This window comes from Apodemus sylvaticus, chromosome 9, assembly GCF_947179515.1.
Source record: "Apodemus sylvaticus chromosome 9, mApoSyl1.1, whole genome shotgun sequence".
Taxonomy (NCBI): Eukaryota; Metazoa; Chordata; class Mammalia; order Rodentia; family Muridae; genus Apodemus; species Apodemus sylvaticus.
Genome location: NC_067480.1, coordinates 2,370,851 through 2,384,409, shown reverse-complemented (window position 1 = coordinate 2,384,409; position 13,559 = coordinate 2,370,851). Strand labels below are relative to the sequence as shown.

Genomic DNA, 13,559 nt, shown 5'->3' with positions numbered 1-13,559 from the left:
AGTGACACGGATCCAGGTTCCAGGCAGTGGCCTGAGTCTGACACATTCTCTGGTTCTCAGTCCCCACAGTCTGTGGGAAGTGCAGCTGCAGACAGTGGAACCGAGTGCCTCTCAGACTCTGCCATGGACTTGCCTGATGTAACTCTTTCCCTCTGTGGAGGCCTCAGTGAGAATGGAGAGATTTCTAAAGGTATGCTGGACAGCCATGCCTGGTCATCTATTGATTTAAAGTCTGTCCTTCTGCACAGATTCAATTCAATAAGTTACTGGCAAGAGAAAGAATTATAATGAGAAATGTACTTGGAAACATTGAACGTTGTCTAAATTCTTGACTGGCCCTTATCAGTATAGGTACTTTCCCATGAAGACACAACCTTAGCCTTAGAGTACCTTTGAGTGGAGAAGTTTTGTGAGGATCTCGACTTTGAAGATTCTGATTTCAAATTCAGAATTTGTTAACTCACAGGCTATGCTCTCTGCAGAGCAGCGAGGTGTGCTCACATTGCATTGATCCTGCTTGTGTGTAAACATTCCCAGTTGCCTTCCTAAGAAGCGCCAGGACTCAAAAGCTGTGGGACAGTGGCTGTCTACTAAGTAGATAGTAGCAAAAGAATGGGATTACCTGTCTCCTGCTTGAAAGATGTCTGGCCCACGTTCTTATACCTCTTGGTCTCCCACCCCCTGTCCTAAAGATTAAATATAGAGCAATTAGCTACTAAGCGATGTACTTTAGCTGTGCCAGATCCCTCTTGATTTTAGTTTAAATAACCCTGAACCAAGTTGCTTAGGTTGACCCTACATAGTTCCCTCAGTTTTCCTGCCTCTGGCAATTTTATATTCATTTTAAATTAATTTTTTCACAGTTTTCCACTGGCCTATAATGGCTGTTTCTAAGAAACAAGATTTCTTTCCCATGACTAACACCATCACTTTAGTGCTATCCTCTGTCTCCTCCCCTTCAGAAAACTAAAAATGTGAAGAGAGAGTGGGCGAGTGCAGCCCTAGCCCTGCCTCAAAGTGGGGCCAGGGGTGCATGTTACAGAATGGTGTCAGCACCAGTGTTGGGGTTTCATATTTTAGATGGGTTTGGGGGTTAGTTAGTTTGAGTCCTAAAAATATGAAAGTGTCTTGACCAATATGGAAAACATAGCTTTTTTTTAGAAGCCTTTTTTAGGCCCCTAGGTCCATTAGCACAGAGCACTGTAAGCATCCTACAGGGACTCTTACACTCCCGCCACGCTGACCTGAACATTGTTTGCTTTACAGAGAAGTTCATGGAGCATATCATCACTTACCATGAGTTTGCAGAAAACCCTGGCCTTATTGACAACCCAAACCTCGTAATACGGATATATAACCGGTAAATACTGATGCTTTGATCATTGTTAAGTACTCTACAGTATTTACTGTCAAAGTTTTCCTTAAAGTTTGTGATCCCGTAAATGAGCCAACAGACAATGGTTTGTGAGGCCAGAGCTTCAGGTTATTGCTGCCTAAGTTCTTGAGACACTTATTTTTTCTATGGGTTTCTCAGAGAAGTTCGGTTTAAAGCAAGTCTTCAAAATTTAGATGCTTGTTATTGGAAAGAATAAACAATCTGATAAGTTATTTTTTTCTCTTGTCTTCCAACCTTCCCTCTGCCTCTGACCATCTGTCCCAACCCTGCTTTGCTTCTGACACCATCTGTATAATGGTTTTGCACAATTTGTTTCTTATAGTTACTACAACTGGGCGTTGGCTGCTCCCATGATCCTTAGCTTACAGGTATTTCAGAAGAGTTTGCCTAAGGTGAGTGATGTGCACTTGAAACCTTCTTCAAAGTATCTGTAACATACAACAGTCAAAAAGTTTATATTCTGTGATTTGGGGTTCTATTCAAGGTTTTGAGTTTAGTATTTTATATCAGAGATCCAAATTGCTGTATTTGCCCCCTAAGGCCATCCCAGACCCAACAAGAGTGAGTGATGCTGTACATACCCCCTAACCCACCTGGTGCTCTTAGTAGCTCAGAAGGAAAGGCAATATGCTCCTTTGGAAATGACAAAGCTCCAGGGCCGTTGGGTGCTGTGGGGCCTTGGCATGGGAACAAGGCCAGTGGATGTGGGTCTCCAAGAGTGTCAGTGGCTGCCATGAGCAAAAGGCTTGTTATAATAATGTACATATTCTGCACCCATCCTTCAAGGAATGTGCTCTTTGTTAACATTAATGACTCCATGTTAATTTGTAACAGCATGAATCTGGGAGGTGAAGGTGTGTCTAATGTTTCAGCAAAATGGTAAACACTGGGTCCTTCAGGAGAGCTCTTAAGGCTGTGGAAAAGAACTCTAAAAACATGAGTTCACAAATAAATAATTTCTCAACTATGCAGAAACCAAGGATGTGATATGAACTGTATGAGGGACTTCACGAATCTAAAGGAACAGAGGCAGCTGCATTAATGAGCCAGGTTGTCAGAAAAATACAAAGGCAGGCAGATTCCTGAGCTCAGGGTCAGTCTGGGAATACAAGGAGTCCAAGCTGAGGTGTAGTAGAAATGGTAATTTCAGGACAGGGTCCCACCTAGCTAGCTTAGCATGTGTGAGTAACAGAACCAGGCAGATTTCTGAATTCTTTTGCACTATTAAAAGGAAATGTGTGCTTGCTGTCTCCTAAGAATTAAGGGACTAGGGTCACAGTATGGCTTGTCCATAGAATAATCAAAAGGGAACCTGGAATAGATAACTGAATTAATACATAAATAAGAAAAATGGGACTTTTGGTCTGCTTGAGATGAGCTAGCAGAAAGCAATAGAATTTTATTTTTATTTTTATTTTTTTTAGAATTTTCTCTAGAAAGCTGAACTATCTGAAGATATCTGGAGAGTGAAAACAGCTCTTTTAAGAATTTTTTTTAACAGGATTTCTGACTTTAGTTAGAAAATCCATGGAAAACAAACATAGCTCTTTTAGAAGTTTTCTGCCTTCTGATTTTGATTGGAAAACCCAAAGATTACTTTTAGAATTTTTTTCTATCAGGATTTCTGACTTTGTCAGAAGATCAAGAATCTTTTATAGCAATTTTTCTGACTCTAGTCAGAAAACCCAGGAGCTATCCAGATAGCTTTTAGAATTTTTACTAGCATAGAGAGCTGTCTCAAGCAGAAAACTGGCTGTCTCAACTAGAGAGTTTTAAGAATAGCCCCCTCCCCCAAAGAAAGGCTGTCTAGAGCAGAACACAGAGACAGAGGGAGAGAGAGGGAGAAAGGGAGGGAGGGGGGAGAGTGAGTGCGCGAGCGAGAGAGCGAGCAGTCTAGAAATAGAAAGCCATCTCAGGAGAACCAGCATGGATCCATGATTTGGCTTCTAGACGATTCTTTTCACCACTCCCAAACACCTGTCTCAGGAACCAGGCCTAGATGAGGCTGGTCCTTGTCCCATTCTATAGAAAGGCACTGTCTACAGGGTAATGTAGTGAGGATGCTGTGATTTACAACCCTAGATCTATCTCATGGATTGACCTTCACTATTGACAGGCCACAGTCGAGTCCTGGGTTAAAGACAAGATGCCAAAGAAATCTGGTCGATGGTGGTTTTGGCGAAAGAAAGAAAGCATGACCAAACAGGTAATGAATCTGATTATTTTAAAGCAACTCTTTCTGCCACTCATAAGAAAGCAGACCAGAGGCACTGTTTGCAATAACAGCGTTCAGTGTCTGTGAGGGGTCACTGCACTATGCTGGTGCTTTCTACAGTGATGCGATCGATGGAGATGTTTCACCTGCCATTTTTGGGATAGAGTTGGGTGGACCTGGGGCTAACTTTGAATGTGACTCCAGTGCTCTGCTCCTTCTACTTCCTATGTCACATCTGTGGCATGAGTAAGCAGTTATAATCCTATACAAACCTGCATGCAAACATGAGGGATATCCCTTTAGCAGAGCAGCAGAAGAGAAGACTTGTTCAGAGACCCACACTCAATGAGTCTTCATTTTCCAAAGCCTTCAAAGGGAGAGGATTCTAGAAGTTTTGCCTGTTGCTTTTCAGATAGCAGAAGGTTGGTCCTGCTTTACCAAATTCATCTCTATATATTAGTGTGGTCCCTGGCTGCCGTTCTCCCTCCTGCAGGTACCAGGCAGGTGGAGGCAGGACTAGTCACTTCTGCGGGGCAGTCCAGGTCGTCTTACTAGTGACTTGACCATTGGGCCAGTTATATGTTGTGGTTTACATAGTACTCTTTAAGTTCCCTGCTAGCTCCCCAGGACAGCTTTTTATAAGCAGAATATGATTTCTACCCTTTAAGCTTCAAGTAGAAAAATTCTCATTTCCAGTCATATATTGAGATTTTGTTTTCCTAGTAAGGACTGCAGCTAAAGTCTGAAGAAACACTCTACATCGACAGTATCTTTCTTTGCAGTTGCCAGAGACCAAGGAGGGAAAATCTGAGGTCCCTCCAGCAAATGACCTGCCTTCCAGTGCTGAGGAGCCAACCAGTGCCAGGTGAGTACCCTGTCCTTTCTCCTAACTCACAACACTTGGTCAATTCCTGCTTGACTGTTAAAGCAAGTCTGCTGAATATGTAGCCAGAAATACCTTTTTTCTATAGAGAGACATGACACTAAGTGGCTTGATGATGTCTCTTGGTAGTTCAGAGCTGCCTTTCCTAGTTTACAGGACTAAATACACACATCAGCACTCTATTCTGCCATTCTATAACTATTCTGCGTGTCACAGGGCCAGGATGCTAGGAAAGTCAGAGCTTGGGGAAGGGATCATCCTGGACATAATCAGAGCTCTGGTCCTCTCTCTGCTCCCCTGCTTTTCAGGTGTCAGGGGGGACATGAAAAGGCTTCTGAAGGGCGGGTTGGGTGCATTAGAGTTGGCTGAGCCTGAGGAAAGTTGAGCACGTTGTATACTCCTGGGCTTGCATTCCCAACCCCTGCGTTAATTTATCTCCTTGGTCTTCTTAAGTGAATTTACTAACTTTAGAATACTCGCTGCTGTGTCCAGAGAATGCCATGGGTCTACTTGCTCACTTTGCTAATAATGTTTTTTTTTAAGATTTATTTATTTTTTATTTATATGAGTACACTGCAGCTGTCTTCAGACACACACTAGAAGAGTGCATTGGATCCCATTACAGATGGTTGTGAACCACCATGTGGTTGCTGGGAATTGAACTCAGGACCTCTGGAAGAGCAGTCAGTGTTCTTAACCACTGAGCCACCTCTCCAGCCCTGCTAATAATGTTTTAAAAAACAGAGAAGTAACTGCCTGCTTCTTACAGGGAGGAGGATGGTGGGCCTTTACGTTTGTGACCCAGTGGTTATAGCATAAGTAATGGATGTGGACAAGTAGTGGTAGAAACAGTCCTTGCCAACCTAGAAAGGCCTGAGGGTTTTGTTTTGAGACCAAGTCTTCCTATATAGCCCAGCCTTGAGCAGCTCCTTCTGCTTCTGCCTTAGCCCTCTCAGGACTAGGATTATGGACGTGTGGCACCCCTTTATTTTCTTGTCCTAAATTATAAAAGCTCATCAATCAGATACACTGCCTACTTGTAATTAGTTTGATGTTGGATAGACCTGCAGAGAATGACACTTCCAGTGACGAGGGGTCACAGGAGTTGGAAGAAACCATCAAAGTTGACCCTATATCAGTGGAGACATTGAGTCACTGTGGAACAGCCTCATATAAGAAGTCTCTCCGACTCTCCTCGGACCAGATAGTAAGTAGTAAGCACTAGAGTTGTGTTTATATAAATGCTCCTCACTAGGAGAGCAGCGCCCCACACCTGGTGAGCTTGTGACATGGGTTCCTCCCCACCTAGACCTTGTGCCTTGTGTCTGGAAATGAACCAAGGAATGTTGTTTGTAGCTGGCTTCTTTGGTGAATCTTATTTCACACTCAGCCCAGGACCATGGGCTACCTCTTAGGACTCATAACAGCAGAGCAGTGACATTTACAATACAATGCCTACATCATACTTCTACACATTTTCACTAGGAAATGGCTTTACTGGGCTGAGCATGAGGATATGGCCAGGCAGTGATTTCAGGTGCGATGGAGGATAGGAAGGTTTTGTTTTGGGTGGGGCATCAGGAAATCCTTGAAATTAGAAAACAGTAGTCAAGCAGTGTGGCTTCTTCAACCATGTGATCATGCTTGAGTTTGGACTAGACTACATGCTAACACCAAAGAAACCACATGCCCTGAGTTCTGTTGTAAAGCTTTAAACTCTGTTCCAAAGTGCATATTTTTAGCTGTCTTTCATGTAGTGCTTTTCATAAAAGGCAAAATTGAAGCTCCACGATGGCCCCAACGACGTCGTGTTCAGCATTACAACCCAGTACCAGGGCACCTGTCGGTGTGCGGGCACCATCTACCTATGGAACTGGAATGACAAAATTATCATTTCTGACATCGATGGGACAATAACCAAGTAAGCTCAAGCCTCCTGAGGGTAGGGGAAGGATATGAGTTGGGGAGGCATCAGTCCTCACTAGGGAGAATGTCCCTTAAACCATACGCCCTAAGATGTCCTGAAAGCAGCCCAAGTGAAGTTATTTGATGGCTGACGAGGAGGGGTATGGAACCATACAGTATGCAAATTCTAATGTTCAGAGAAGACAAGCTGTTAAAATTTTAGGGATGAGAGGGAAGAGATGTGTTAGTAAATTATCTCTGAAGATAAGTACTGGGCTCTCCTGTAACACTTCTTTTCGGAGTGCCTCAGTGTATATCATTACAGGGCTAAAGCCTGCCTTGTGCCTGGACAAGATCAGAGTAAACCCATCCTGGTACATTGTCCCCAGCTTTCCCCCCACTTAGTGCTTATTAGCAGCCAGTGTGGAAACTGATTGGCATATAAGCGTTGGATTTCTGTTATCTGCTTCTATGTCTACCCTTTTGCCAGGTCTGATGCTTTGGGACAGATTCTCCCACAGCTGGGTAAAGACTGGACTCATCAGGGCATAGCTAGGCTCTACCATTCCATCAATGAGTAAGTACCCATTCTCTAGTGTCCTTCTGCCTCAGCTTTGACTTAAGGACTGGAGAAAAATAAATCATCAGCCTTGTATGCATTGTGTATTTATGGCCTGCGTAGTTTAGCTTTGTTTTCAAGCGTGTACTTGGTATCCTATTAATGGGTTTTATGAGCATTAGCTCAGCTCAGTCTTAGGCTCTGCTGACTTACCTGTGTAGTCAGAATGTTAATTATTTTTAGCTAGAATTTATCAGGAAGGCTGGTTCTTACCTTGGTTTATTTACTGGGCAGATAGCAGACGTGTAGAAGACAGTTCCTTAAGGAAACACTAGCTGTCCTTTTTGGGATCCTAGCAGGTTCACGGTCCATGAATCTGGAGATATATAGTACCCATCTTATAATACCATGATAGGAAACCAGAATGAGTCAGTTCCTTGGCTGTAACTTTACTCCCTGTCCCAGAGAATGGTGTGTGTCCAACAAAATGTCCTTAAAATAAGACCCCTAAAATAACTATCATTATTTTACAGCAAATACCATAAAGATAGTCCAGTTTTGTCCATTCTGGATCTTTTTTCTGAGCTAAGTGTAGCATTGCACTCTGTCAATGCTTTGCAGTTTAACATCCATTTTGCACATTCCTCTGTTTTCCTCTTGTGTGTAATCCTAACTGGTTTCCTTCTAAGTTCAGTAATTTGATTTTCAAAGTAAATGAAAAGAACTTGATTTGGATCTGATAAAAGAAAATTGTCTTTTCTTTATCCAAAAGATAAACCTAACCAGGTTGCATGTATGCGTGTGTCTGTTGTCTTAGGAACGGTTACAAGTTTCTGTACTGCTCTGCACGTGCCATCGGCATGGCCGACATGACTCGTGGTTATCTGCACTGGGTCAACGACAAGGGCACGATCTTGCCTCGAGGCCCCCTGATGCTGTCTCCCAGCAGCTTGTTCTCTGCCTTCCACAGGTAGCTTTCTAGTGGGTCTGCTGGGCGCCTCCTGGGGGACGGGTGCTGGAACTCAGGGCCCAGCAAGCATGTGAACAGGCTCTGACAGGGTCCCCTAGGCTATAGAGTGTTTGTCTTCCTTCATTGGCTCTCTAAGTGCTCAGTCAGATGATGAAGTACAGGGTGTCTCTTTCCACTAGTGTTAACACTCAGATACTCTGTCAGGAGACTGACTAGAGAAAAGGAAGAAGGCCACAGTGCCCAAGGATTAAGAAAATGGGTAGCTGTGAGCATGAAAATCTTTCCAAGAACATACTCTAGTAAAAATTACCATTTTGAATTTGGTAATTGTATCTTTTTGTCTTTAGGGAAGTGATAGAAAAGAAACCAGAGAAGTTCAAAATTGAGTGTCTGAATGATATTAAGAACTTGTTTGCCCCATCCAAGCAGCCCTTCTATGCTGCCTTTGGAAACCGTCCCAACGTAAGTGTCTGTGGCATTGTGTGTGGACCCTGTGTGAGCGGAATTCAGGAGGTACATGTTAGGGCCCAGCCGCGGCGTGGCTCCACAAGCAGAGGACAGTGGCTGATCGGCACATGGGGTCTCCCTGGGCTATGCCTCACCCCCCCCCCCCCCCCCGGGCTGGCCACTGAGCCTGGAGCTTTGCACCTTCTAGGCATTGACTCTGCCACTGATCTGTGTTTATCCCGAACCCTTTTATCCTTTCTTAAATTTTTTAAAAGTTATATATATAAATGCTTTGTGTGTGTGTGTGTGTGTGTGTGTACACATGTGCACCAGGTGCATGCCAGAAGAAGGCATACAATCTCCTGAAACTGGAGTTAAAGATGGTTTTGAGTCACCATATGGGTGCTGGAAATCGGACCCAGGTCCTTCTGCAAGAGCATCAAGTGCTCTTAACAATGAGCCATCTCTACAGTCCCGTTTTAAATTTTTTGTTGAGACAAGATCTCAGAAACTTACCCAGGCTGGCCTTGAACTCATTCTGCATAGGCAGCCTTCTTGTCTTAGCCACTTGAATAGCTAAGATTTATTGGTCTGCACTAGAGGCAAGGGTTATTCAAATTCTCTAGCAGTTGGGGAAGTCCAGCATTCCCTGTTGACCCCAGGACTGTATACAGAAGGATGTTATCCCCCACTCTCCACCCCAGTTTGAACATTTTCTCAGGCAATTCTGCCTACATTCTAACTGGTTCTCTGCCTTAAGTCCTAACTCAGTTGTTCTCAACCTTCCTAATGCTGTGTGACCCTTAAATACAGTTCCTCATTTTGTGGTGACCCCCAACCATGAAATTATTTTCATTGCTACTTCATAACTATAATTTTTATACTGTTATAAATCAAAATGTAAATATCTGGCATGCAGAACACCTTGTATACAACTCCTGTGAAAGAGTCATTTGACTCCCCAAAGAGCTTGAGAACCACTGTTCTTTGACTGGTTCTGTGCCACACCCTTGGACCCACATCTGAGCTGTGGTGTGAGTTCTCTTCTGTGCCTTTTGTACTGCATCCTCTGGGGGCAGCCTCCACATCGCAGGTTCACTAACAACGGTGCTGGTGCCATTGTCTGGCCTCCTTTGTACTCTGGGTTTCTCTAAAGACTCCCACTGTTCAGTGGATGTTGTGGCTCTGGCTTATGAGGAGCCTGATAAGTTTCCATTTCTCCTGCAGGATGTCTATGCTTACACACAAGTTGGAGTTCCAGACTGTAGAATATTCACTGTGAATCCAAAGGGTGAATTAATACAAGAAAGGACGAAAGGAAACAAGTCATCGTAAGTACATTCAGGCTGCAGCCAAGCACCCTGCAGCCAGCACCCTACAGCCAGGTGATAGCTGAACACAGATCAGAACCAAGGCAGGGCACAGCCTGAGGAGCAAAGCTACACATCTGTTGAGTGTTTTTTCCTTGTGGAAGCTGCTTAAGGAGTATTTGTGTGTGTGCATCTGGACCCTGAGGCAGTGCTAGCTCTCAGTGTTAGGCAGCCGTCTTTTAATCTGAAGAGCCAGATTTACGCCCTTGGTCTTGTTTTATATCAACTGTAAAGTAACAGCTGTGTCTCTTGCCCAATCCCTTCCAGGTATCACAGGCTGAGTGAGCTTGTTGAACACGTGTTCCCACTTCTCAATAAGGAACAGAATTCTGCCTTTCCATGCCCAGAGTTCAGTTCCTTCTGCTACTGGCGAGACCCAATCCCTGATGTGGATCTGGATGACCTAGTTTGAACAAGACCTGTATGGCAAAGTGGGGGGCACTGTCACTGGCCCTCTTACAGATGAAGACCCAGGAGCTGACAGTCAGGAACCTGCTTTCCAGAACAGGGACAAGGTCCCCGAAGCTGGCACTGCCACCTTCTTTCAGCTTCCTAAGCCACCATTCAGCACCTAGACAGAGTAATAAGGGGCACTCAGCCTGCATTAGAAGTCTGTGCTCTGAAGCCCGTGCTCCATTACTTGTGGGCTCTGCCGTGCGTCTTGTGGAGTTGTGTGCTGTGCACCACTCAGGTGCATAATTTAAGAAGGAAGAAATCAAAAACTGAAAAAGAATAGACCAGCACATTACTACACGAAGTAAAGAGTTAAAATCTCCACTGGTCAGTTGGGATCGTTTCTCTCTGTAACCAGGGTTTTCTCCAGAGGTCCAGCTAGTGCTGCAGCTATGTGTATGTCCTCCTTGGGACATCTCTCTCTCTCTCATTGAGCTAGGACAGCTGCTGTGTGTGCCAGCACCGTGAGCCTGGCTGCACCAGCGGGGCTATAGTGTTGGGGGAAGCACCCTATTATCACCATCTCCTCACCTGCCCCTTCTGCAGTGAGAAGGAAGTCATTTAAGTTGTTATGACCTAGCAGAAGAACAGATGCTTAATTTCATGTCTGGAGTGATGGTGAGACCTCCGTTTAAATCACAGGAAAGGCAGTGGCTTCTCCTCAGAAGTGTAGAAGGGCAGTGGCCTTGGGTCCTGGGAGTCCTGTTCTCTGACACTGTCACCTGCCTTAGGTGGCCCTTGGGGCACATATTTCAGGACAAGATTTTTGAAAGTCTGGGCTTCAAAATTGCTAGGGAAAAAGCCTTTGGCTAGTGGTATTGACCAGTCATTTGGATTCCAACCATACAATGTAGTCAGTCCATGGAGGCATGGGAGAGAGAGGTTACTAAGTGCCTGTGGAGAGCCAGCACCTCAGCAGTAGCCCCAGCCCACTACTCTGACTCACCCTCATGCAGTTGATAGTGTAGATGAGGCCTCGTGGGGATGTGGGGCTACCCCTGGACCTCCCTGGCAGCCTCAGACACTGGCCTCCTTAAGTGCTTTTGTCAAATATTGAACAGATGGCACCAGGGAGTTATGTCCTCAGACCACAGTCACTGCATTGCTAACATCAAGGGAGTTATTGAAGGAAGGTGTTCCAGAGACCTTGGTGGTTCAGTGACAGCCCTCCACTGGCAAGATGGCAGTGGAGGCTTCTGAGCAGAGAGAGAGCTGCCGTTAAAGATGGTTCCCACTCTGCATGCCCCTGCAGTTGGATGGCTGGCCTGACCATGCTTTAGTTTGCTTCACTCAAAATAATGCTCACTAGAGTTGGCTTAGAAAGGGGTGGTTATTTTCCAGATTGGAGAGCTGGGTGTCCCTACCTATTTCAGTATTGCAGTTGAATGCAGAGACCATGGTGACAATGTTTAATTAAAGAGAAAAAAAAAAAGACCATTTGAAACATAATTCTCCATGGCCAAACCTGGAGGTACATGCTCCCAGAGAAGGGGCAGCACAGGCTTCCACAGTGCTGACGTTTCCTAGAAGCAGTTCACTTCTCCTTCATGAGTTATTTGTGTTAGGTAGTAGGGAAACTCGGTTACGTTTATGTGAAATTCTTGCCAGTTAGTGAAATAAGATTCTACTAAAGCAGCCACATGGGATTTGATGCCTAAGCCATCAGCACCCTGGTGATTTTAGCACATCTTAGCTTTATGGGAACAGTGAGAATTGTGCACTTAACCTGAGCTTGGTAGGATCTCCGTGGTACAGAAAATCTTATGTTTTCTCTCAGACCACTTCTGTTTGTCCTTTAGGGAGTCTTTGCCTAGCTAGTCTGTTTCCTTTTCCTGACAAACTTTTTCTTTGGACACGTGGGCCTTTTCAGAAGGTCTAGCATAGGCTCTGTGTCTCCTGGCCTGTGCAGAGAGGATGGCTGGTCTTCTGTCCACGTGTCCGTTAGCCCAACACTTGTCACTGCACATTGATCAGTGGGTATTTAGGATAATGAATGTAACTCTTTCCTTATTTAAAGGAGTCTCCTTGCTGAAAGAAGATGATTACTATTACTGTAGTGTTATGAAGTATTAAGTTTGTGCTGAAAATCCATTGCCATTTGTTACAAATGACATTTGTTCTTTCTGTGAAAGAGAGATGCCCTTAAGTGTGTTTGCACACAAACCCCTAGATGGCTTGTTGCAGTGTCACCTTGTCTTCAGTGACAGGTGATGCTGAAGAGACACTACGGCAGACTGGCCACCCAGTCCTCCTGTCAGTTGTTACATCAGTGAATGTGGCCCCATGTCTTTCCAGATCAGTCTAATTTTAGTGTTTGGTGTCGAGTGTTGAAGCTTGCACTGCTGTGGAACTGATGGCTGCTCTCCGTCAGGCTGTGTAGGGTGTACATGTGGACCTGGAGCGTGCACACGTAACCGCATGACCAGTACTACATTTCCTATGGTCTAACCCATCTGCATAGTCAGTTCAAAAAAGAAATGTGCTGTTGTAGTAACGTAAAACAAAAGCTGCTAAAAACAACTTAGAGTGGACCAGGACCAGAGCTGAGCTGCAGGGAGCTCCTGTCCTCTGCAGCCCCTTGTCCATAGGGCTGGTCCAGCCTTCTGTAGTGCTCTTCAAAGCCATCATCTGAGAGAAGAAACGGTTAAGGCGACATAAGCAAGTTTGCCACATAGCCCTGGGAAACCTTGTTTGAGAGCATGCTGGGGTTTATTTAAAACCCCAGTAAATGCTCTTTTTAGGTGAAAATTTCTTATTTTGACTTAAAGGCAGAGGAAAGAGTTCCCTTTTAATAATTACATTTAGCTGATGAAGTATTTGATTATTAGAGAGCAGTGCCACTAAGCAGCTTTAAGTTGTCAGTAATTGTAAACATCAGTGCAGTACCTTCAGTATGGTAAAGATGTTGTCTTCAGATGAATGGCTCATATTTTGGTGCGGTGTTTGATGTTCACAAAAAAAAATATGTTACAATAATAAACTAACATAAACTGAGTGCATTGGGCTCCTTCCTTCAGGGACATTTGACCAAATCAGTGCTAGAGATTGATAATTACAATTACCAGTTATACATAAGCATTGCTTGGTCTTTGCTGACATGCTTGTCTAAAGGAGGGACCTGGGACCTCTTCCTGTTACTCACTTGCAAACCCTGGTTCCAGAAGTGAAGCTCCAACCACAGGAACTGTGTCCACTTTGTAGGTTCTGTCAAGACGTGATTCATCCATACATCATTTCCCTACACTCTGGCTCCCACACCAGCCCCTCAGAGTCTTCTGGAAAGCTACTCAGCTTTAATAACGCACCCGTCTTAAGCCTTTCCTGGGTAGCAGCAGGTAGCAGTCCCAATGTATCCATCTTT

General features: G+C 44.5%; 1 protein-coding gene across 6 annotated transcripts in view; it reads left to right on the top strand.

Moving 5' to 3' along the window:
- Positions 1-13,193, top strand: part of Lpin2 (lipin 2) — a 71,351-nt gene extending 58,158 nt beyond the window's left edge. For 5 of the 6 annotated variants that reach the window (XM_052192582.1, XM_052192583.1, XM_052192581.1 and 2 more), the window contains 12 exons: positions 3-190; positions 1,267-1,360; positions 1,719-1,788; positions 3,513-3,602; positions 4,394-4,476; positions 5,557-5,701; positions 6,267-6,415; positions 6,890-6,976; positions 7,776-7,928; positions 8,276-8,390; positions 9,603-9,706; positions 10,013-13,193. In XM_052192582.1, the coding sequence (XP_052048542.1) occupies positions 3-190; positions 1,267-1,360; positions 1,719-1,788; positions 3,513-3,602; positions 4,394-4,476; positions 5,557-5,701; positions 6,267-6,415; positions 6,890-6,976; positions 7,776-7,928; positions 8,276-8,390; positions 9,603-9,706; positions 10,013-10,157 (1,423 nt within the window). In that variant the 3' untranslated portion in view covers positions 10,158-13,193. The remainder of the gene's footprint in view (positions 1-2; positions 191-1,266; positions 1,361-1,718; positions 1,789-3,512; positions 3,603-4,393; positions 4,477-5,556; positions 5,702-6,266; positions 6,416-6,889; positions 6,977-7,775; positions 7,929-8,275; positions 8,391-9,602; positions 9,707-10,012) is intronic. The other variant, XM_052192585.1, reaches the window with a different exon arrangement.
- Positions 13,194-13,559: the final 366 nt, after the last annotated feature.